This window comes from Melanostigma gelatinosum, assembly GCF_949748355.1.
Source record: "Melanostigma gelatinosum genome assembly, chromosome: 5".
NCBI lineage: Eukaryota > Metazoa > Chordata > Actinopteri > Perciformes > Zoarcidae > Melanostigma > Melanostigma gelatinosum.
The window spans coordinates 14973587-14997996 of NC_136638.1; the positions used below are offsets into that span (position 1 = coordinate 14973587).

At 44.6% G+C, this 24410-nt stretch overlaps 1 protein-coding gene across 1 annotated transcript; it reads right to left on the reverse strand.

Annotated features, from left to right (window-relative positions):
- Window positions 1–318: 318 nt before the first annotated feature.
- LOC306777968 (ras-GEF domain-containing family member 1C-like) lies at window positions 319–17768 on the reverse strand. The gene is made up of 14 exons (XM_079269277.1): window positions 17543–17768; window positions 8105–8335; window positions 7787–7909; window positions 7432–7569; window positions 5953–6174; window positions 4829–4903; window positions 4086–4184; window positions 3371–3473; window positions 3198–3277; window positions 3013–3108; window positions 2816–2911; window positions 2609–2732; window positions 2017–2089; window positions 319–1926 (listed from the first exon to the last, which is right to left on the reverse strand). The coding sequence occupies exons 2-14, from the start codon at window positions 8327–8329 to the stop codon at window positions 1902–1904; spliced, it is 1479 nt and encodes a 492-aa protein (XP_079125403.1). The 5' UTR covers window positions 8330–8335; window positions 17543–17768; the 3' UTR covers window positions 319–1901.
- Window positions 17769–24410: the final 6642 nt, after the last annotated feature.

Below are 24410 nucleotides of genomic sequence, written 5' to 3' on the forward strand. Positions count from 1 at the left end.
AATATTTTGTTGAAGGCACAAAGCTTGAACGGACCAAAAAGTGGAAGTCAATCAAACAAAGCAATAGACGAAGCAAGGTTTACTTTTATAAATGGCTTAAAGGCTAGTCACATATTTTGCAGTGATGTTGGAGAAATTGTGTCTGCTTGGCCTCAAAAACCTTGGAAAACACTGAATGCACTCCAGTCCTCGAACTGCACACAGCAATTTACTGTGTGTGAAAGCAAAAAATTCAAAGATGGCCTTGGCAGTGCGACGACACCATTCAAACGACCGATGTAAAATATTGCGATTGTCATTGAAAGCACACGTTTAACACAGAGGCAATGTTTTATTAAAACATGTCTTCACCTTGAACGGCAGGTTGGACTTCACATCTCTGGCTCTCTTCACTGATGTTAGGAATGTGTTTCAGGGAAAGCAAGTTTATTGATGACAAATGAGGAGGGAGAGTTAAAGTCAGTCTGTTATTGACAGGGAAAGGTGCCTCTAAAGAAAAATCACTGACATCAATGAATTATAGCAAACTGAATAAGACTTTAAAAAGCTTATAATCACATAGTTCCCCATAACCCTCCAACATGGCTCCCGAATCACAACGAAACTGCCAAAAACAAAGCTCGGTGACGATCCCACAAAACGATAAATAACACATTTCAAGTCAGAGGAACCTGAATTGTCATGACAACCAGTTATTCATATGGCACAAGTTTCCCTCTTTACTTTACATCCTCTCCAATTGTCCTTCCACACGATGCAGCGATGCATCAAGTTTGTGTTGCGGTCGTACTCTTTTCAAGGTGGACGCGCTTAATGCCCCTTTAAGAACACCTGTCGTATGCTTGCTGTTGGACTTCATATTCAGTAAAGGAAAGTTACAATAAAAACTATACACCTGTCCGCACAGAAATCTCCATAAATATATCAGACAACTGAACGTCAGTCAGAGAAAAACTTCCTGAAGAGCAGAAAGATGAGGGGTAAATGTCACCTGTACACAACCTACACCTGGCCTCGCTCCCGCTGTGACTGTTTAGTTCAACTGCAGTTGTCTCGCATTACTGGCACAATACACTTAAAAGTAGTAAACACTTTTTTAAACAGTTCATATTCCCCGCCTCCCAAAAATAAGATACAATAAATTATAATACAAGGCGAGGTGACCAATGAACAGCCTTTTCCAGTCATTCTCATGCAAAACAAGACAATCTGAACGGACAAGAAGGCATGAACATCTGGATCACAAACAAACCCGCACACACAAAAGTACACGTGAGATGAACTGGTGAAATGCTCAAGGCATGTCCTCTGTCCTCCCGTGGACACACAGTTGCCATTCCTTCAGTAGACCTATAAAATTAGACGGCTGATACGGGCTAGCCAGCGCCCTTCACATCATTGTAAGTTTCATGACAGTACATTACACATAAAGGAGGAAAACAAAGTCAAATTAAATACCGAGACAAGGCTTTGGACCAAAGGCGAAGATAAAGAGAGAGAGAGAGAAAAGGGAAGAGGAGCAAATACAAAAACCACAATCAGTAGGAATTTCATGATATAAAGTGGTTTTCCCTGTAACTGTACTCTCTATAGTAGTAAACATGTCTTCACAGAGTAAACACACATGGAGGGAAGGAGGGAGGAGAGGCTGTACCCCTCTCCAATGTACTGTACCTCATCATGTCCACAGCTTAACCTTTTCAATTCACTTTGTGTGATTTGTTCTTTGTCTTTTTTTTTTTATTACACTTCTCTTGATGAATCCCGTTCATCATTTCTTTTTTTTCTCCATCATTTCTTCATAGAAAAACACCTAAGTACCAGCTAGGTTACTTCACAGTTCATTTTAGTGCAATGAGAACACATGCTCTCTCTCTCGCTGGTCGTCTGCCGTCAGTGCCTCATGTCTTTCCCAGAACGTTCGACCTGATGGCAGAAAGGAGAGGAAAGGACGATGAAGGACGAAGGACGTGTCGATATAGCATCTCTCTTTTTACACGTTGTTAATATTCTTACCTGAGTGCTTTCCATCTGTCCTTCTCTACCTGGTTCTCTGGACTCTCACTCTCATAGGATGCAAGGTAGAGTCCTGAGGAAGAATGAGGAAAGAAATGGTGGGGAAATAAGTAAAGAGGATTGGTAAGGAAGAGCAAACTACCACAAACTGTGGTGGAAATACTTGAATCAACATGTGTGGAGACGTTTCTAAAGCAGGGAAGGAAAACCTCAGGCACGCGGTAGCTGAACCAGTGGCACACTAGCAACAAGTGTGCAAGCAAATGTTATGGAAATGTTCACAGCCATTGGCAGTTGCACGGCCTGTTATTTATAATTTACTGTTTAAAATGTTGCTTTGCCAGTTGCCTGTATGGATGGAATATTGCAGATTTAAATCTAGATTTTTACATTTTAACCTCAATGTTTTTACGGCACACTGATTAACAAGAATATTTAAAAATGGCCCCTTTATTTAAAAAAAGTTGCCGACTCCTGCTCTAAAGGCAAACTACATACTTTCTGCAAATGGAAGCGTGTGTTTGTCCGCTCGACTGGTATCAGTCCGCAGCTGAAAGTGTGTCCGAGGCGTCAGGTGTCAACGGGTTCTCACCATCCTCGCTGAAGATGGGAGCAGTGTGGAGGTAGTGAAGGATGGCCCGATCCTCCTCGAATGGACACTCCACCTGTTTCCATGTCATGAACTCCCGGACCTGCCGTGCCAACTCGACAAATTTCTGAGAAACAAAGTTTCACTGAGTAAATGATTTTCGGGGTGGTTCAAATGAGGCAGGGTCAGGAGGACAGGTGACCGGCTCACCTCAAAGTTGACGTGGCCGTTGGGCAGCCGATTGGTACATCCTTCATTCAGGAAGTAAATGTCTTTGATCAGCAGACTGAAGAAGGGAATCACAATCTGAGGAAAGAAGATGTAGGAAATATTAAGATGAAATTGAAAGATCGACTCGATGCCAGCTGCTTTCAGAGTGACGGCAGCGATGTGTGTCTGATCCCTACCCTCTCTCTGTTGCTGTTGGCAGTCCGAGAGCGATGGGCGGCCCCCCTCAGGGCGGTCCTGTAGTTGTAAAAGTTTCCTGTAGGATCCATCTGATGCTGTCAAAGCAAACGGCAACAAGCAGTACACCGTCAAGTTCAGGTTATTACCCGTCTTGTACCTCTCAGTCAGTGAACATTGTGTTTACCTCGAGAATGAAGAACTTGGCAGTCTTGGCTTTGCCCCAAGTCTTCTTCAGCCGTGACACAGGACTCATGTTCATACCGGCTACGGGAGGAAACGCATTTCAACTGTCAATACCAGGTCGTGCAGGACAATTCTCTGCGATAATACTTTGAGTTATTGCAAAATGACACTCACAGATGATGGCCATAAGGGAGTTGAAGTTTCCAATGTTGAAACACTCCCGAGCAACATCAATGAAGAACTCTATCACCTGGGCCCTCTGCTTCTTCTTCGCCGGCTGCAATGAAAAGAAAAGGCACAAGAATTTTTGTTGTTGTTTCATATTTGCATAGTGAATGTTCTCCCCCGGCACAGATAGTTGAACTATCTGTGCCAGTATCGATGTAGTACCACCGAGTAACCATTAGGGGGCAGTGACGCTCCGCCACAACTAACTGCCTTTTCGTCTCCTGTCCCTCTATTTGTTAAAATAATGAATTACTGTACTGCAATATTGCAACTGCAAAATAGATTTACCAGAAATTATCATTGGAAATATAAAAAAATACTGGACTGTAACTATGACAGATAAACATATAAAATAACAACATACATATCTTCTAAAATGCTGTTTTAATTATAGGGTATCGTGACATTTCAGCTTCAGAAATACATCTCGACTTAACAGGAAAACAGGGAACACCTCTCTATGGCTCCTCCCATTCATTTCCATGTCCACTTCATGATTAAAGTGCTTTGTATCTGTGGCTATTCTATTCTACAAACAAGGTGTTTCCTTTTATTCTTGTAATTTTTGCCATAATGAGTATATTTTGTGTGCCGTTTCTCTGCTTCTAAAGTCTAATGTCAGAATAGATGAGCACCGGCTGCACCAACATTTGCCGCTCACCATGCAGATTTCAGTAGCCACCAGGTAACACAGTCTGTTGAACCACCTGACATAAGCCTCCAGGTTGGAGGTTTTCTTCTTCTGGTCACTGAAGCACGGCTGCCGATGACACACAAACAAGTCAGTATCGGAAGCGTTACCAGAGAGGATTCCTCTCGTCCCAATTAGCTTCCTAGCTACAGGCTGACCCCCTTATGTGAGTGTAAATGACGAAGACGGCGAGCCGGGAGCGGAAATAACACGATCAATGGAGAGCACGAGAAAAAACCCCCCAGAGGAGACAGACGGCGAGAAGATGAGTGAAAGAGACGGCGACTGAATGCAGAGAAATAAACACAGCGAACAAAGAAGAGAGAGTGAAAGCATTCAACAGTTACACAGAGAGGGAAGATGAATCTGGTGTGTGTGCTTGCTCCAGCTTGTGCTATCACAATGCTTTGCTGTATGTGACCTCAGTGGCCTGCTGACATTTATATAGCCCTTTAAGACGCTAATCCAGATCAGACATTAGAGCCAGACAACACAATACACACAGCTTTTTATGTTTTACTACAGGTTGACATCTAATCTCAAATTCTGCCTCCGTCAGGATTTCCCAACGAAACAATAATACATGAAAAAATGCTGTGGTTTGACCTGAGGATAGACTGTTTCCGCTGATGTGACAGAACAGAATTCATACTTGAAAATAACACTGACACAGGAAGAATAATGTTTTAAAAACAATCAAAATAAAAGTTTACCTGGGTTCCATCAAGCGGGTCTTTCTGAACGAAGGCTTGGACAAACTCCTCGGGCCCAATATGACTCAAATGTTCCTGGAAAGAGCACACAGACACCGGCGGGGGTCGTCCCATTAATAATGCTTTCATTTCAGTAATGGAAGGCAATCAATAAGAGGAAGTAATGACTCACTGACGTGACTCATTGGAATCACATTTCCTCAAAGTGACACAAGAGACAGATTGACTTCTATTAAAAGACAACTGTACAGTCACATGCATGTGCAGATCGGAATGATTCAATAGACTCGACTCATCATAATACAACACAAAAACAAAACAGTGCTGCACCGACGCATACCACATACACAGCGACAGAAAGCACAATGGCATCTAATGCTCTCTAATCTGTATGTTCTGTATGTGTGCACAGCAAACGCCTGTCTCTCTACTTTTGTGTGTGTGAGAGTGTGTGTGTGTGTGCCAGAGTGTGAAGCTGTCAGGTCACATATATCCAAAGCGGTTTTATCCCCTTTGTTTGAAGCCCCGGGCACATCACTGACTTCTGGGGTGATGTCACCGCTCAGACAAGGGTACAAGCTTACTCAGGCACACAGGCACACAGGCACACACACACACACACACGATACACGTGCCCACATCAAGACACACATGAATAGACTGAAGGCACCATGCATGCAATGTGAGGGACACTGCAGAGATCCTTTGTTCATGTATGTTGCATTGCATCATTCCCTTTGCTCTTTTTTTATTATACTGGGTGAAAACCAGTTAGTGCTGACAAGTAATAATCAAGGTTCTGCTACAGCGAGCTTCAAAATGCCACGAGATCACAATGTGAAGTGATTCTGCCGATTTTAGCTTGCTTTCATCATCCTCGTCATCATTTTCTATCACCCTCATGTCTCTTTCTATCCACCCCATCTCCTCGTTTGATGTCTTATGTCTTGGTTCTTGCCTTCTATGTCCTTGACTTGGACTATATCTCCACCCATGCTTCACTATGCTTATCTCCTGCCCTCCACCCATCTAGCATCCGTTCCACTCCTCCTCATCCACCCTTGTTATCATCTCCATCCCTGACCTTTGTCTCGCCCACACTTCCCTCCTCCCCCTCTCCTCACCAGCTCCACGTGGGTGAGCTGCTGTGCCAGTGTGTACGGGTCGTTGCAGATGGAGAGCATGTCCTTCTGGATGTGCGGAGGCTTGGTTTTGAAGGCCACCAGCTTGTCAGAGATGAAGGAGGCGTTGAGGGAGACCTTGAGGATGCTCTCTTCCCCCTGGCTCATCAGGACCAGTCGCTGGCTGAGCTTCTGCAACACCTGGTTCAGGGTTTTCCAGTACGCCTGGAGAGGAGAGGAGGAGAAGAGGAGCCGTCAATAACGACTTCAATGAATAATATATTAATGCTTCATAGATCAGTAATAGGCATAAATCATTGTTTCAATTGTGAGCCCGTGGGTAAAGCACTCTGTTCTTTCCCAAAGCACGCTCACTCTTTTTACTCCAGCTCTTTATTTTAGAACTTATGAACAATTAAATTCACGATAAGTCATTAAGCGTACAGTTATCAATGGTCGTTTATAGTTATTGGCAGGAATGCTAAAGTCATCTTACAGCTCTATGTCTATGTCTGCTTCATCCTGTAAATGTAACTCTTAACATCGACTTATTGATTTGTAAAGAATGAAGACATATGCATAAATTAGTACCTCAATAACTGTTTCACTGTGTTCGTGAGATTTAAAAACAAAACCTTTAGAACAACAGTGATGCATTTTCACATTATCGAATGGCCCAAGAATTAAGTTCAATGTAACTTTTCAGTTGAATCGAGACGTGTTTTTAAGGCTGTGTGTTGTGTCCAGGAATGTGTGTTTCTGTGCCCCTCCCTCCAGATGACTGGTCAGCGAGGCCGTTAGGTCAGTCTGCCTCACAAATGACCTACCCAGCTCCCACGTGTATGCACACACACACACACACACACCCATACTGTAGACAGGAAGATACAAATAGCAGCACATTCATCACCACCTGCCTTTCCCTCCTTACTGTCTTCTCATCACCTCCCTCCCTTAATCCCGGTCTTCCGCTCTGACTCCATCGCCCTCCTCCTTTCTCTACCGTCTCCTCTGCTCTCCGTCCTCCTGTATCCCCCCCCCCCCCCCCCATTTTCTCCATCCATCTCCCTCTCTCCATTTCCCCATGAGGCTGAAGATAGAGCCACTCCTCTCGCATCCTTCCCCTCTCCTCTCCTGTAATGGATGATTGTGTAACACAGAGCTGTGGCTACTCATCCTACACCGACACTCTGACTCCTTCCATCACCTCGCTTCAGTGGCAGTGATGATGATTGAATTTCGTTCCCCATCAGCGCATTTCTCGCTGCAGCTACGGATTATGAAGGCTATAATGGGAACAACTACACTGTGGATGAAAATCAGGGGGTAATACAATGATTGTCCTGTAGAAACCGATAACTTCATGAGTAGCATGTTATTTTATCCTTCATAAAGACGCTCTGGCATCCTTCCAAAAATGAAAAAGAATTCCTGTCTGTGGTGAAGATGAGCGGACTGCTATCATGTGGCTGAATGTCATACCTCATCACAAGGAGCGATCCTGTGGACGATGTCCTTCAGGTGTCCGACCATCTTCTCGTCCCTGAAGTCAGTCGGGAATGTCTCCGTCCACTCTGTCAGCAGCTGCAGGATCTTGGGACCAAACTTGCGCACTTTAGCCTGTTGTTGAAGAAGTGAAAGAGGTTTAGCGTGGTCTACATTTGTGAATCCGTCAGCAAAAGCAAACACCGTGACAGAGTCAGCAAAAAATAAAATCAGAGGTTGATTTCATGCAGAGCATGTCTGAATGTTCTTGCTGTGCCTGGATCCGTTCCCGCTCATTAGCTTGAGCATGCTCATACAGGAGTTATGCATGCGTGCGTGGTGCAGTGCTGACCGTATCGAGTGGGCTCTGATCCAGCTGCTGCTGCTTGATGCACAGCTCACACACCCTGGCCAGCAGCTCCAGAGGCGGGATGAACAGACGAGCGCTCAGCAAGAAGGTAAACACATAGGCTTTCTGTCAAAGGACAGAGGGAGACATTCGCTAAGACACTGCCACCACATCAATAAAAAACACTGCGGCTTTCTGTAATTAAAGGAAGAGTAGCACTTTCAACAGAGACACGGGGCTAATAATCCAATTGGCAGTACTGTCAGTAGCACTATTCACTGAAATGGAGTTTATAATGAACTGTAGTACATTTCCGCTTACCTCGGGGTAGTAATCAGCAGTGGGCACCAGGTTATGGATCAGGGTGTCCAGGGAGGCGGAGGTGATCGGGGGACCATCAGCCAGGCAAGCACCAGGCCCCGGGCCCTCCTGTTGGGCCTCCTCCTCCTCCTCCTCTTCCTCCTCCCCAGGCTCAGCACAGGCCAGATGGGGGCTGAAGCCACTGGGAGTGGTGAACATGGTGCCTGAGCACACAGTCTGGGGCATTCCTGTCTAAAACACAAATAGACAGACAGAAAAAAATAAAAAAAATAAACTGTCAGCAGAATGTAGACAGAATGAGGAAGAGGAACACGACTGGGTTTTATGAAACGGAAACTTGAGTACATTATTGGCAGTAGTTTGATTGTGTGAGAGGAAATGAATTTAAATGCATCTTTCTATCTTTCAGCCTAAATTCTCGAACACACTTTAGCCTTCTGTGCATCCTCCGAGTGTTTCGCCTCCCGTTCACTCTCATTCCGCAGCAACACACTCATTGCCTCCAACTGACGGACTACCCCCCAAAACAGCTGCCCCCGTCTCCCACATCGACATAGACAGAGGACAGAACACAAATGTGGGTCACTCAGCCGCCGTGGAGACTGTTGCTGCCTGGAAGCGACAGCGTAGCCTCCATATCGGCCCTGTAACGTCTTTCCCTTTAAGCATGCTTTGGGTTACATGTTTTAAAAATGCAACATGTTCTTCCCCTCAATGGACCAACACTGCAGCTGTCGTGGACAGAAGCACTTACTGCACGATACGCTAGAGTAGAGATATGGAAACAGAGAGCATGATGATCCAGGGTCACTCATCATCATCATCACCACCTCAATGTCATCTACATGCAACTGATACATTACACAGACCACTCCTTTATTTCGGAAGTTTTAAAATGGAGTTTTAAACGTTTTAAAATAAAGTTAAATTATTATTAAAAACGTCCACCACTGTTTTTTATGTCAAAATTAATTTGAATAAAACTCCTCTGCCGTGCTCCTGCTCCCACTGAGTGAACCTGGCGACTACGTCTACCTGAATCACTCATCATCAGCGAGGTCTCTGGTGCCTTCAGGCAAGTTCAGGGGCACAAAGCCTCTTTGACTGCAGGAGTCACGAGAAGGGCAGCAAACCCACAGTGAGAACTTGAGCAACACGCAGGAAGTTATTTCAGATGTAAACACGCCATCATCTTCCTGCTGTTTGTGGCTCAGACAACACCCTGGGCGGGGGCAGAATCAGTACATATGTACACACACATATACGCACCAATAACATGAATGCAGGAGGAGAGCAGAAGAAGAGCGGTGGAAAAAGAACCATTTTCCGATCAGCCACCTCGATAAACCGGTGTCACGGGTCCCTGGGGTGAAAGGTCAAGCGCACACCAGTGTGTAGAAGCTCAGCTCGTGTCTCAAGTTTCCTGTGTGAGGGGTTCAGCTTTCCTTTGTTCTCTCCGACGCACTTATTCATGCACGTGTTCACACCTGGACACCAATGCACACAGACAAGACACTAAAGGGTGGGGGGGGAAGGGGGGGGGCCTCTCTGTGGGGAGGTTTTACAGCCTTCCTTCCGACTTACACCGTTGACACCCACAGCCATATCTCTTATAAAATATGTTGTGGTTAAAGAGGGCCGACATCTTCTTGCCTGCTGCTCTGAGCTATTATGATGTGAGAGAGCGATAAAAAGATGCGTTTCGCCGAGCAGATGATGGAGCTGTATCCATCTAAATATTAAAACTATACAAACATACTCACACAGACAAATAACTGTGTCGTGTGTGTCTTTTAAATCGTCTATTTTGCAGGGTGAGACATGACCACCGAACCCCAGCTGAAAAATATGACTATCATAATCTAAAGTGCTGGTCTACAATGTCTTCAATACAAGTTGTGAGCGGTTTTCCTCCTTTAAACACGAGTGTCACAGTCTAGATGAGGGTCCAGGAGGGGAAAGCCTGGGGTGTCCTTGCAGCGTATCGATTGGATTACAACATTGCAGCCGCAGAGTAGACGCGGCCTGATGAACAGAGAAATGGACAAATCCAACAAGCCTCTGTAACAACACAGATGCAGTAGGAAAGCATTATGGAGACTGGAAGGAACTTCCTCTGTGATAGAACTGACAGGGAGACAAATCATCAGCTCTTCAGAGTGTGTGTGTGACTAAATCCAGGAGTTTATCTGTGAGTCATCTCATGCATACACACACACACACAAACACACGTCTCTGCAGTGTGTTTGTATTCATATATGTACGGGAGTGACAGAGTTTTTATTCTACGTGCCCACACTGTCAATGATTCCCTCTATCCTTTGTGATAATCTTCACTCTCCTTATTTCTCCCAAACGCTTCCTCCTCAGCACTCTCTCCAGCTCCGATTCCTTCATTCATCACAGCAGTGCGTCGCCATCAGACGATTCCTCACAATCTGAAGCACGTGAGCGGAGTTCGCTCAGGTAACTGCTCTACAGACGTGCACGTATTATGATAGATCCGTCATCCGTTTCTGTGTAGACACACTCACTGTTCACACTGTGCCACTAAAGCTGATGTGGAAATGGCCCGAGTTAGGTTTAAGAATTTCTTTTTTTTTTTTTAAATGTCTGTTGAAGATTCAGTTTCTTTCAAGGAGAACTTTGCCAATGTTACACATCTACTTACAGGTCAACTAGCGTAACGCATCATAATCTCTGATGGAACTGTCAGTGGTCCAGTAGCATTGTGGGTAATGTCGGCGCCAGGTATTGACAAGGGAGTCAGTTTTTTGTTGTAAACTAACAACAACAAAACATCTCTGTGGTGTACTCTTTTAAAGAGATCATGATGAGTCAAAGTCCAACAGTAGAGATGAATCATAAAGTCAACACCCTGACTCAGTAATCTCAGTTACGCAGCAATATCCAGGTAGCCAGTACTCATTACCCAGGTTTTTTCAACATATATAAGCTAACGTTACCCAACATACGCTACAGGTTATAACCGGACCAAGTAAGGTTTTAGCAGAGTGTTGAATTTAGCATGGGTGAATGTTCCTGCTTTTGTAAGCAGAAGATTTTTTCCATGTCGCAAAGTCTCGCTTTTAAGTGTCACATCTGCAAGATCCTGTTGTCTTGTGCCTGACCAAGAAAGTGTGATGTATCACCACTTTTTATAACTTCCAATATTATTTCACAAGCATCTTGCTTACACCACCTTTTTCCTACAATGTGACCAAGAAGTCATCCACAGCTGTACTCTATGTATAACTTGTTTCCGTACCTCATCATACACCCAGCTCCCTCTGTGCCTGTCACATTGCATCAACGCTGCCTGAAAAAACACATTGAGAAACAAGTAGCAAAGAACAGGTGAGTGTTGCGTTGCGTGCTCCGATTCCCCCTGAGATCTCCAGCAGCCCTGCACTCCGTCTAGACAGCTGGAGGAGTGTCATTGTTCGGAGTCCTTGCAGCGTGCATGAGTGTGTGTGTGCGTGTGTATTTTGTCTTGTGATTCCGTCAGGTTGTTATCGTTGACATCAGGGGATCAGCCTGCTTTGTTCTATCATGATTAACAGAATGGAACTGTCTGGAGACACACTATCTTCATCAGCACCCTTGACTGTCTCGCTCTGTGTGTGTGTGTGTGTGTGTGTGTGTGTGTGTGGGTGCGTGCGTGCGACACGACCAAGCAGCTTGAAGCTGTCAAACTGCTTTATAAGTTTGTTCATCTTTGTTTTCTAGCATCCGATTCTGTCCCGTCTCTGTAAAACCAGTTTCACCGCATACTCACACCTACCTGCGTGTGTGTGTGTGTGTGTTAGTTGAAGAGAATGCTGACACAGCCGCTGAAAAATCTGATCTGCCACCAAGGAGTTAATGGATGAGGACAATCAGTATTAGAGACAGTCTTCATTAAGACTGAAGAGGCTTATTCAGGACAAGTCTAACCACCGTCTGACCTCGATCAATAAGGAATCAGGGGTCAAAGGTGAAGAGTTAAGGCTCCTTGGTGGGGGCAGATGGATCAAAAGTCGCTTTGAGGTTGTTGTTATTACGCTCTGCTGCTTGGCTCAGTTTTAAAGCTACATACGGGCTTTGTCTGCAGGGACATTTTATAAAAGCTCTTCAAGAGAAAGACTGAAAAATATCCAATAAGACTGTCACAGTTGACTTTGATTCATTGGTACGGATGGAAATATCAACTCATCATCACATCAAATGAAAGTTAAGGACGAGATACTTGCCAACAGGTATACATCACGGGCCCTCATGCTATTTATAACAGCAGAACTTAAGCAAAAATACTATTTGGGCAAGAATGAGCTGTTTTTCTGATAAATATACCTTTGAAATACTAACAGTAAAAAAAATAAAATCTCCAAAGACAGTTTTATATTTTCAAGCTCCCAACTTGACTGAATTATTGTACCAATAAACAACATTTGTATATAAGCCCATAGCATTCTTGCTCAAGCGTAAATAAGTCCCCAAAGGCATGTTTTTAAGGTTGTTTTCATGTCCTTGAGGGTCCAGCTGATGCACAAAGGCCAATTAAATCTATTGCTGCACCAGCACTAGATTTATAGCTGATAAAGGGCTTGATTTAAGATTGAATCAGGTGTATTGTTGGACGAAAAGATCAAATATATAAAGTCGAGGTTTGTAACTCACTGTCCTATTTCTTCCCATTACATGTTAAACTATCAAATAATTGGATTTATTGTGCTACATATGATAGTATTTGTAGTGTTCATGTGTTCTTGAGTTAGGACTGCTTATATCTAATGTGCTAACAGAAAGAACATGACATATCGATACTGAGAAACGCCACGAAGCAAGAGTGAAACCACGATGCGAGGCAATGCTTTTCTTAGAAGGGCAGCACACCATCAGAGGCGAGCACAGCAAATATCTGGCATGGGTATTGCAGTTTCTGTTTTGTTTTGTTTCTGTAGTTGCTTCCTGGCTTCAGAAATCAAAGTCAGGAAACTGCATCCCCCTGCCTTGCTCGGGGATGAGTACAGAAATAAGATGGCACAAGATAGGAGAGGACGGTGGGTGATAGTTCCCCCTCGGGGTAGTGTGCAGATAGTCTAGGCTCTATGAATGTTGAAGTCACCTCTTACTAGACTCACTAAACTCCTCTTTTCCTTTACCGACTCCATCATATGACTCCCCAGCCCCCTCCTCGCCAACTCATTTACATACTTTAACACTTCCTTTCTAATTTAGGAATCCACATTTTCACTCCTTTACGCAGTACAGCTTCAACACTTTATCTATTTCGGGAGTGCGCTCGAAAAAAGCAAGAAAAAAAAAAAAGGACAAGGACGTATTCACGTATTTTTGGTCCTGACACGGTTTTGTGTGCCTTGGAGTATTGCAGCTCTGGCCTAAATTTTTTTTTGACAGTGTTCTTTGAAAGCTGAAATGATGCAAATGGAGAAATAATGGGAGTATTCTCCTGATGGCAGAGGCTTAAAAGAGAGTAAACACCTCTTTGGCAGCCAGCTTCTCATTCCCCTTTCCTTTACACATGTCCCCTCCATTCCTCCCCTCCTCCTTTATCTCCATCTACACGCCCTACTTTTTCCGCGAGCCCGTTCAGGACGCCTGTACAGACGGCCCTACAGCAGCCTGCTCTCCCAGTGGGAGCTGCTGGCACAAAAGCTCTTTTGGCCCTGCGCCCCAACCATCATCCCCAGTCTCAACAGGAGCCCAAAAGGGTGTTGGCGTCCAGACCGAATGCCGAGGTGCAAGGGGCCGAGCCAAACCGGCTGCCGAGCTGCACGGTGACTGCCTGGCACCGCTGACAACAGAGCGAGAGCGCAAAATACCTCACATATGTCACCACGCACACACGTGTTGCCTCAAAATCAAACCAGCGCACTACTGTTGGTGAGTGTGTGTGTGTTTGGGGAGGAGTGGAGCTGAAAACAAATGAGTTCATTGTGTCATGAAATAACACATGCATGCACACTTGCACCCACACGGCAGCCAAACACAGGATTGAGTTACCGTCGAGGCATTCCAGCTCCCCACCCATTCCTCTCTCTCTGGGACAAGAGTGGATTTTGCCTCTGTCCTAAACAGGCATCAACTGCCACTTACGAGGAATTACCAGCTCACCCAGTGACTGGAGGAATACGGGAAGTGGAAACAGAGTGCAGTGATTGAGAGCATCCAGAGAGAAAGGATGAATGAAACAATGCCGACGTGCAGCTAACCTCTTTTAAAATGAGACGACATCCAAACACCCACTCAGCATTGTATTACTCCATCAAACCTGCACAATAACTGCTGCAGACTAATGAGCGAGACGGTAACAGATGCAAATCTAATAACCAGACGTTACTAATTTCATCACGGCCGTCTCTTTTCCTGTTAAGGTACATCTATCTGCTCATTACAACACGCGGGGGCAGAGGCCATGCGGTGTGTCACTGCTGATGTATGATGTCGACGCGTACCAATTAGTGCCGGCAGACTGCGTGGTCCGGTCTGCTCATAACTCATGCCTCGTGTGATTTGATACAATTAAGAGACAGAGGTCAGAATGCGCGCTTCATTAATCCACAACTTGTTTCATGTTGATGCCAGGTTCTGCCCGAGGTTTCTACCCGTCGAAGGAGAGTTTTTTTTCTTTCCACACAGTGCTCGCTCGTAGGGGAATGTTGGGTCTCTGGTAAATGAAAGAGTATGGTACAGACCGGCTCTTTATGAAACGTTTCCTTGGAAAACTTCTCATTTTTGTGTCCATAACGCTTTCTGATATATATATTGACATAAAGATTCTTGAGGTAAGCACGGTTCCTGCATGTCCTTCTATTTGTGATCAGTCACAGCGACAGTGTGCCACCACAGCAGCCAGATGTTACCAGATTACCAGGGGACGGCCCAGTGGGCATGATGGTGTTCTTGATATCGAGAAAGGGACTTTACCAACATGTGTTGTACATCGAATGCTAAAATGATCCCCTATGGCTGAAGTGGAACCAACATTTTTTCAATACTCGTGATACACAAGTTTCAGTACTAATGTACTGGAGTTTTTCTTAAATGACTCTCACAAAAACAGATTGCATGTATCCGTGAGGACTAACAAATGTGTTGAAGGCATTCCTTCCTCATAAAACATCTGCAAAAAGTATTTTAAAAGCTAGATTGTACTAACATGTTTATTAGCTATGGGTTCCTCTTTTTCCCTGCTTTTGTTGGCGCATTGTGATGTTTCTCTGGTTGTTCTTGCTCCAGGACTACTGACGCTCAAACTCCACAAGGTACCTTTGACTTCAAAAATATAAATAAAAACAGATTTATTTCAATCAGAAATGAACTGATCCTCAAGAGAGCAGAAGCTCAAACAATTCTTACATACTGTTGACGTTTGAGGGAAAATGTCATTCTACTTAAAGCCTAAATATCTGATGGAGTCATTTATACGCTTACTCCAGTGGGTTATTCACCACACCAGGGATTTAATCATATTCAATTGCTTTTTTGATCCAGCCGATCCATAAAGACAGACTGACAATAGCTTCCCATATGACAGCATGCAGGCCATGTGGAGGCAGCTAAGACCAGCTGTGGAGGGAACAGGGAGTTTCCAGAGTCAATGGAGTTTCAAGCCTATCAGATGGATAAGTGATAAGTGAAACAATCACATAATACACTGGAGTCCATCACGCACATACATGCAACAGAATTGCCAGTGGGATTGTGTCCTGGATTCCTGTGTTCCAGGCAGTAGTGGAATCCTGTCATGTCTGTAGAGCAGAATAGCGTATGAGCTATAATTTCTCCAAACACACACACACAAGCCCCTTCCCCCCATACACACAGCCATAAACCTTGTGGTGGTGATAAAGCTGTCATCGCTACCAGACCAACAGCTACTGTGTTTACCTCCCTGTCGACCTCCCCCAGACAGACCCATACCCCCTCTCTCTCTCTCTCTCTCTCTCTCTCCAAACTCAATGACCAGCCTCACTCTCTGCCTCTCTCAATCTCACGAAACCGAACGATGTCCTCATTAACAGCACACCTGTTATTCTCTGCACCCCTTGGCCTGAATTGAAAGGGAACATGTGTTGCAGTCCTGCTTAACTTGTTACCGGCGACTTCTGACAGACTCCCTACTTGGGTGACTCACGCCTGTATCTACTGTCCATGCTGTTATTTCAATTCAAAACCGTTCGATCGTGAGCAGCGAGGCTGTATGGGGACAGCACAGACCAGCTCCACTGAAGAAGAGGTGGAAGAACGAGGACTGCACTGGAGGACAGTGATTATGTCATGCAAGACTGGAGAGAATCGAATGATTGATTTACAGCGTTTGATCAATTCATAAAGGAAACTGTTCTTCAGCAAGCACGACAAAATAAATGTTTGTTTTTCACCCATCTGGGCAAACAGAAGCAGATACTGCCAGTGAAGGTGAGAGTGAGCAAATATTCCCAGGGTTGCATCCTAAACAGGGGGAGTGGGGGAAATACCTTACTAAGCAGGACATGTGTTAAGACGTGAGAGACGCTGATGTTGCTGCTGCATCTTGGAGCTCAGCACGGTCTTGAAACGTGATGCCCTGCTCCCGATGCTTCATACTGTGAGGCTGAGGGGTGGAGGAGGAGAGCGCTGAGGGCGTGGAGTGCAGAACATCAACAGCTAGAATTTCTCTCCACACCTAACAGAGCCGGTGTTCCTTTCATGCACCTTTACAGTAAACTGCAAGAGACAGATAACAAATCCGGTTGGTTTGTATATTTGTAATTTGCCTTCGGGTGAAACGGCTGCTTATGCTTTGGAGGACATGATGCAGATTTTTTTTTCCTCGCATATAGAAAAACAATAACAGTGCCACACCTGTTCTGTAAATACGCTCCACTCAAATTTGCATATCCAAATCAGAAGTGAGTTTACACACACGCTCCCACGTTCATAATGACACAGAACATCATCTTTGCACCATGACGCCAGTCGACCGGATCAAAACAGCACGTGTGACATCATTGCGACTTATCAGTGGCTCCTGTGTTTGTTTTCAATGCCGTCTGTCGTCCGATGTCCTCTCCTGTAAACGTGTCCGCGGCAGGAGACGCAGTGACACACGCAGTGACACACGCCCTTTCAGACAGACGTGCACGCCGCTGACTCACGCCGCGGCCACACACAGACTGCGATGTAGTAAAGTGATGCACGCATCAGCTGCAGTGTTTCGAACGAGACAGGGAATCACGATGTCATCACACTGTTGCGAGTAAAAGTTGGAGCCGTGACGACACGGCGTTTCAGTCACACCAAATAGAACGTGTGCGTGGGCTGTTTGTAAAGCATCCCAACACCTTGCACGCTCACAAATGTACACGCATATACACAGGCTGCGGGTGTGAGCGAAATTTCAAAATGGTAATATGTAAGAAATGCAGTATTGTACTTTTAATCGCCACTTACCAGCACTACACTTTGGTCCCCATCTCTGATCCCGATTTGTATCCGATGTCAAATCAATAAATCTTCCGCTCCAGGTATTCCCAAATGAATCAGCGCTTACAAAACAGCCTGTTCCACTGGCATCAGTGGGAGAAGTGGAGCCGGACTCGGTCTGATTGCTTAAAGTGTCTGTCGGTACTACAGCTTGTTCGATGTCCCGGCCGCGGACGGAGAGCTGACGCCGTGAAAGAGCGCGTCCCTGAAGGCGTGGCGACCGTCCTGTCCTGCGCCAGTGGGAGATACGGCGCACCGCACAGCTCATCCACAAGGTCCTCTGAGCAAGTGAGAAGACGGAGGACGGGAGAGGGAACTACTCACGCGCCTGTCAAGTAGGCAAAGTACTATGACTTCCGCTTTTCCATTTTCAAAATACGATACTCAATAACGAACGGGGTTGCAAGTTATTTATTGTGTGCGTGGTGGAAACGTGACCAACTCCCTAAGCAACTCACTTGAGGGCGCGAGGGCAAAACATCTGTCCAGACACCAACAACATATATCTGTGCATCTCGTCAGTTAACAAATAAAATACTTGTCAGATTGTCACTTACAGCAATAGGAGTCATGTTAGCACTGCTTTTTGACAACATTGAACAGTTGTCATTTTAGTTACATTTGAAACTGTAATTTTGTAGCAAATCAAATGTGAAGTTAATCCACAAACCATACACTCTGAACCTGGTGCTTTTAGGGTGAGGAGGAATAAAACAAAATTATATTTATCTGAACATTTTCGTCATCCTTGTAATTTCAGTCATTACTGAAATTTTAATTATTCTGAAGTCTAAAAAAATATTTTGAAACTTTTATTTTGTAGTGAAATGTATTTCCGGAAGCTTCGTGTTTTTCTGGTTTGACGCTGCTGTTAGTACACGCAGTGGTGGATTCTCTCTCGTCTCTCAGTGCTCCGATGCTTCGGACACTCATTTCACAGGACTGTAGATTGTATCCTTCTTTCACCTGATTGACGATTTAACTATTTACTACTTAAAGACAATTACAAGACAATATAATGTCGCTCTGTGTAAGATGCTTTATATCCAAGTGAAGGTATTAGGGTGTATGGTTGTGTGATTTCAAAGCCAATATAATAGGCAGAATATGAATGTTAATTAATCATTCAAAATAGTTGGCTAATGAGTCATCCCATTATACATGAGCCAGACCAGAGTTGTGGGCAGATTATTAGAAACAATGGGCACTCTTTAATTTGTAATCCACAGGCAAACGCTCTTCCATCCTGAGTGACACTCGCTAACCGTGACCCCTGAATGAAAGGGCCAACTCTGAATATGGAAATGAGACTGACATTAAGAGTCATGCTGCATTTACATTAAAACCTTCGTTCATTTTGCAATTCACTTAATTCAAACAACAATGAGGGAATGTCCAAAAAAAACCAGACTGAGTGGACACGAGAGAATGGAATAATGGGTTATGGGAGTGGGGTATTGCCTGCTCTTATCATGTGTTTTTTTTCTCGCAAGGTTTAAATGCAAGATTCTATAGAGGAGGGTTATTAATTTGAAGGGAAGTGTTGTAGAGAAAGAGAGGGGGAGACGGACCGAGGGAGAAATAATTAAGCGGATGAGATGCAGAGTGGTAAAGGTTGTTGTCGGGCCATGAGGGGCTGTGTGTGAGCTGCTGTCCCTGGAGCTTTGATGCCTGCTGCAGAGCCCTGTGGTGAGCGAGAGGATGGGTCTGACATTGCAGCAGAGGACAGAGATAAAAACTCTCTCTCTCTTACACACACACACACACACACACACACACACACACACACACACTAAAGCAGGTGCAAAGGATCCTGCTACAGTGAGGTGAGAATGAACCAACATGTATGCATACTATTTCACACTTGTGCTTAACACACATTCATTCTTTTCTGGTTTTTTCTAAGGAGAGATAAGAGATTTCCAAGCAAAAGTTGTGTGAAAAGTGAGCATTTTCACATCGTTGGCAGTGTTTTTGCAGAACTGTCTCACATTGGCGTTTTTGTGTGGCAATAGGTTTGCAAGAAACTCGAGATCCGATAGAATGAAGTTGTAAACAAACTGACAGCATGGTTAAATTATCTAATTCATCCGTGGGTTCTTGCACTCTTGGACTTGGACGCAACTAACTTGGTATAAACAATGTCATCGTAACTGATAGAAATTATTCCCAAACTGACAAAAAAAAAAGATAGAAAATACAATAACCCTTTAACTGCCAAATACCTGACCCCAACCTTTAACCTGTCAAGTCTTAATGCCAAAGCTTGTGGTGACCACATGTTTTTCCCTAGATGGAAGGGTGATTCCCAGCGGTGTGTGTGTGTGTGTGTGTGTGTGTGAATAGATTTGAATAATACACAGTATAGTACACACAGTGGATGTTTGTCAGTATTTCAGAGACTCTGCCTCTTTAATCTTCACCAGACTCTTAGGTTAGTTCCCCTTGTGTATGTGTGTGTGTGTGTGTGTGTGTGTGGTCACTTGAACAGAAGCCTCTGCTAATGATTACACAGCAGAGCGTTGCGGCACCCCTGCACATGTGAGAAGGGCCCTCGTTATAGTTTCCAAACAGCTTTTCTAGAATAGCAGAGGAAGCAGACAAAGGCACATTCAAAGGTTTCACATCGCCTCTGCTCCCCACTCTCCCCTCGCAGGCTCACATTATACAGTGGAGGCTTTGCAACAGTATCGGTGACGGATGCTAATTGCAGCTTTCACACTTAGAATGACTCAAGGTTTGTTTGCCCCCCCCCCTCCCCTCATTTTATTTTAATCAAAATCATTTGCATGCAGTATGCAACACCCACATTGCGCCCTTATCAGAAGCTGTTGCTTCGTTCCACGAGAGGGAACGACGTCCCGGAGAAGTGCTGTTAATCAACTTGACAGTTACAGATGAAACGGAGCCCCGTCAGCCAGTATAGGTGAGGACGCTGTGTTCACAAATACAGTCCTCACAGAAACGGCAGCTTTCCGACCGTGTTAGCGCAATGATACGACCATTTTGAAACGTGGCTGTGACGATTGCTTTCAGTTCGGCTCACGTCCGACAGTGTGTATGAATTGAAAGGTAGCAGTGGAAGTGACCTTGCAGAATCTTAAGATGTTACATGCATCATGGGTACTGGCTGACCCAAAGCCTTACAATCTTTGCCCTGAAAGCACAGAGCTTTTATATATTTTTCCTCCACCGGCTCTCTGACTTCCAGTTGCTCTTTAGTGTTTGTCTGTTGGCTCTCGCCCACCTCTCTCCCTCTGTCTCTCTCCAAAAACCCTGTTTCCTTGGCTCTCCTGCAGGGCACAACATGCCTTGCCAAGGGGAATACTGAGTATTTATGCCTCTTAAAATGAACAAAAACAAGATGAAATTGCATTTGCATCCGTTACTTGTAAATTCGGCCTCACAAATCAGGTTTTCAATCTAATAAACACATTGTGCGAGTTAGACCCTCTCAATCGCGCTGTATGAGGAAGAAAACAGTGGAGACTGTCTCCTGTTCACAGGACAGACAGACAACCGGTTGCCAGAGGATGAGTGGGAGGAAAGAGAGAAAAGAGAAGAGGCATTCAGGGGAGAGGTAGCTAAATTGAAAAAAAAGCATGAATAGGGAGCTCAAAGACTTCACAGCACAGATTCCTGGAGGCTTTGCTTCTATAAGAGTTGAGAGACCTTTGCTGTCAGTCATTTGTTGGTCCACTGCTACTTGTGAAGAAGTGCAAGCAAGCTAGCCAAGGTGTTGTTAGAGCCAGATCCCAGTTTAGTGGGCCACCCTGGCCAATCAGTCCTCATTTCCCCCAGGCGCCTCTCTGTCTCCTCGGGTCGAATGGCTCAGTCTGTGCGCCACCCGTCCCGCCCTTTCAGAAGAGTGGGATCAGCAGACCGAGGTGGCAAAACAAGAGCACTCCTTTGTGGTGGTTGGGGGAGGAAGTGGTGGGTTGTCTAACGATCTCAGCCGTGGACCACCCTTTGGCAGGAACATTTGGAAAGTTGTGAGATCTGAACAGACACAATAAGGAGACCTGAGAGGCTGACAACAGGACCCAGAATACTGTGTACTATAGGCTCAGACAAAGAAGGTCAGGACAGCATGATCTGGAGCTGACACAGGTGTAAATATAGTTTTTGACTTGTGTTTTTGGTTTTAGGAAAGACACAAAAAAAAGACACATCCCTCCAAACTTTTGGTATGTTGAGTATTACTAAACTAAAAACCCTTTGCACGCCAAAGCTTGACAGACCTGTCGTGCCTACGGTCACTCCGCTATGATTGGACAGTCACTCTTTGGGGGTTGGGTTTAGCAAATAGGTAATTCAGTCATCAATGCACCATCAGCTGTTTCCTTAAAATGCTGCTGGCTGGATTATGGCGACACACGAGGGGAACTTTAGACAGAGAAATAATTCTCGGACATTTAGAAACATTTAGAAACTGAACTTTTGATGGAGCTCAAGCAGCCACACGATCAAATGTCTAGACAGATAGCAAGAAAATGGTGGTGAGCAAAATCTAAATGTCAAAACTTGACATACCAAACTTTCTCCCCATCAAGTGCTATTTTATAAATCTAGGTTATATTTAGTTTCTGGGGCTTCACGTCAGTTTTTTTAGAAACCATTCATCTTGTATCCCAGTAAGAAGTTCTGGGATACAAGCTACTGGTAGCTTATACGTGTGAAAGCTCAAAGAGAGCTGTCCCATGTTTTGATGTACAGAAAGAACATCAGAAAGTTGTCCGGTTTCTTTTCCTGGCCTGTGGTATTTTGTCCTTCCATTAGCCTGTGCAACAGCTTGATCAATTGACAGTAATTCCGAAGCCAGTGAAGTTAAAATGTCCGGAGATATCCGTCGGAACACTGAAGAATTCCCGGATGTTTGACAGCATGAAGCTACAACACACTGGTGGGAGAGAAAAATAGACGGAGAAGAACACTAAGAGGAAGAAGAAGAAAAGTGGTTCTGATTGTTTTGTTAAATGACTGTGTTAGAAGAGGTCTTGGTGATTCAGAGTGACATCTTCAACCTTCCACAGAGTGGGTTGTGTCTGAGGGGGTGAAGGAGAAAGCTTTATCATCGTGAGTTTTCTTTCCTCACCTGTGCATGCTGCCACCTGTCATTAACAACCAGAGGAGGCTGTGACGACAAGCGTCTATTCATCCTCCCACACGACACCTTGTCAGGGAGGAAGATGTAGTTAATGTTGTTGTTGTCATGCGTCGCGTATGCCTGGACGTCGATCTCACGCCGAGATTTCAAGCAGCGATCGTAATCCTTCTGTTTGCCGCGGGACTCCCAGGGTGAAGGGGTCTGTCTGTGTTTAGCCTGCCCGGGACAGAGCTCCTCCGATGGGCTACAGGCTTCTGCCTGTGGTTCTGGGATCAGCAGGGCACAGGGGATTACATGGCCACATAGAGGGAAATGTGCTCTACGCTCAAGCACATAAGCAGATTTCAGAGTTGTTCTCCAAATCCAGACACAAAAGGTTCGACTGAAATAGTCAGAGGCATTCACGTTGAGGAATCTCAGGGTTGCAATGCTCCTCACCTGCTGTCAGACAAGAAGATTATTTGACGTTTCAGTTGATGTCTTTGCTTCTCATCAAAGACAGAGACGCGCAAAACAGTACCGATCCAAATCCATGTCAGCCGCAATATTTAGCAGGACCAAGACGTGTCCTCCTGTTCGTCAAACAGCCTCATGAATCTTTTCTGATGTTTGCTTGTGCGCACAATGGTTTCATTCGAGATGCTCTGACATGGTTGTGCCTGACAGTTTCTGACATGAGTCGTGTCTCATGTTGAAACTGAGACAGAGAGAAAGGATATGGGACTGATTGGTCACTGTGAATCTCCAGGAATCCATGTTTAAGGCTTAGGTCCTGACATCATGAGTCTCCCAAGGCTTCAGAGCGCGCACACACACACACACACACACACACACACACACACACACACGTCTCAGCATGTCTCAGCAGCAGTCAATCTTCACTAAATATTACCGGTTCAAATAAGTGGACCGTTCACAGTTGCCTAATAGAATCATTTTCCTGTTATATGATGATTTCTTTGGGTAATTTCTTTTTTACAATTGTAATTATGTTTAATTAGCTTGAATAATGTGCAATATAAGTCATTAAGTGCATTTATATGTGATAAAGAATCACCCCGCCACTAGATTTCTTTATATTACACATGCTGTAATGCTGAGTGAAACTGAATTAAACCTTCATGTCTCTTGACAAATTGTGTTAAACTGTGTTAAATTGATGTGGTTATAATTCTGTTTATATTGTGCATGTTGAAAAATTATCTGAAATTACCGTTTAAAATTAAATTCCATACTTTAGTGTAATTGTTTTCCTTCTAGTGGCTCAAGAATTTTAACAACTATAAACCAAGAATGATTTTTTTTATAAGAGGGAGCTTTCATTCGTTTGTCTCTATGATCTCAAAACAGACTTGTTCACAATGCAGCATGAGCAGGGAAACGATGTGGCGCCTCCCCTGGACACGTCGTTAGTGTGTTTACTGCTTCTTTTTGGATTTAATGCGTCTTTCATTGTAAATCATTGCATGGTCGATGAAAGTCTGAAAACATGTGTGTGTTATGATGTCACCGTTGCATTTCTTATGCCTTAAAAAGGGTCTGTGAAAGAGAAACTGCAGTCTACAAGCCATTAGATCTCATGAATACCTGAATCTCAGTAGGAATTGTACCCGCATGTGAATGATATCCTTCCTTTTTCTTCTCGTCCCCCGTCACTCACTCCGCAATGAAATCTTTTCAGAGTGAAGATTAAACGGATGGCCTGAAGGCTACGTGATGCATTTAGAG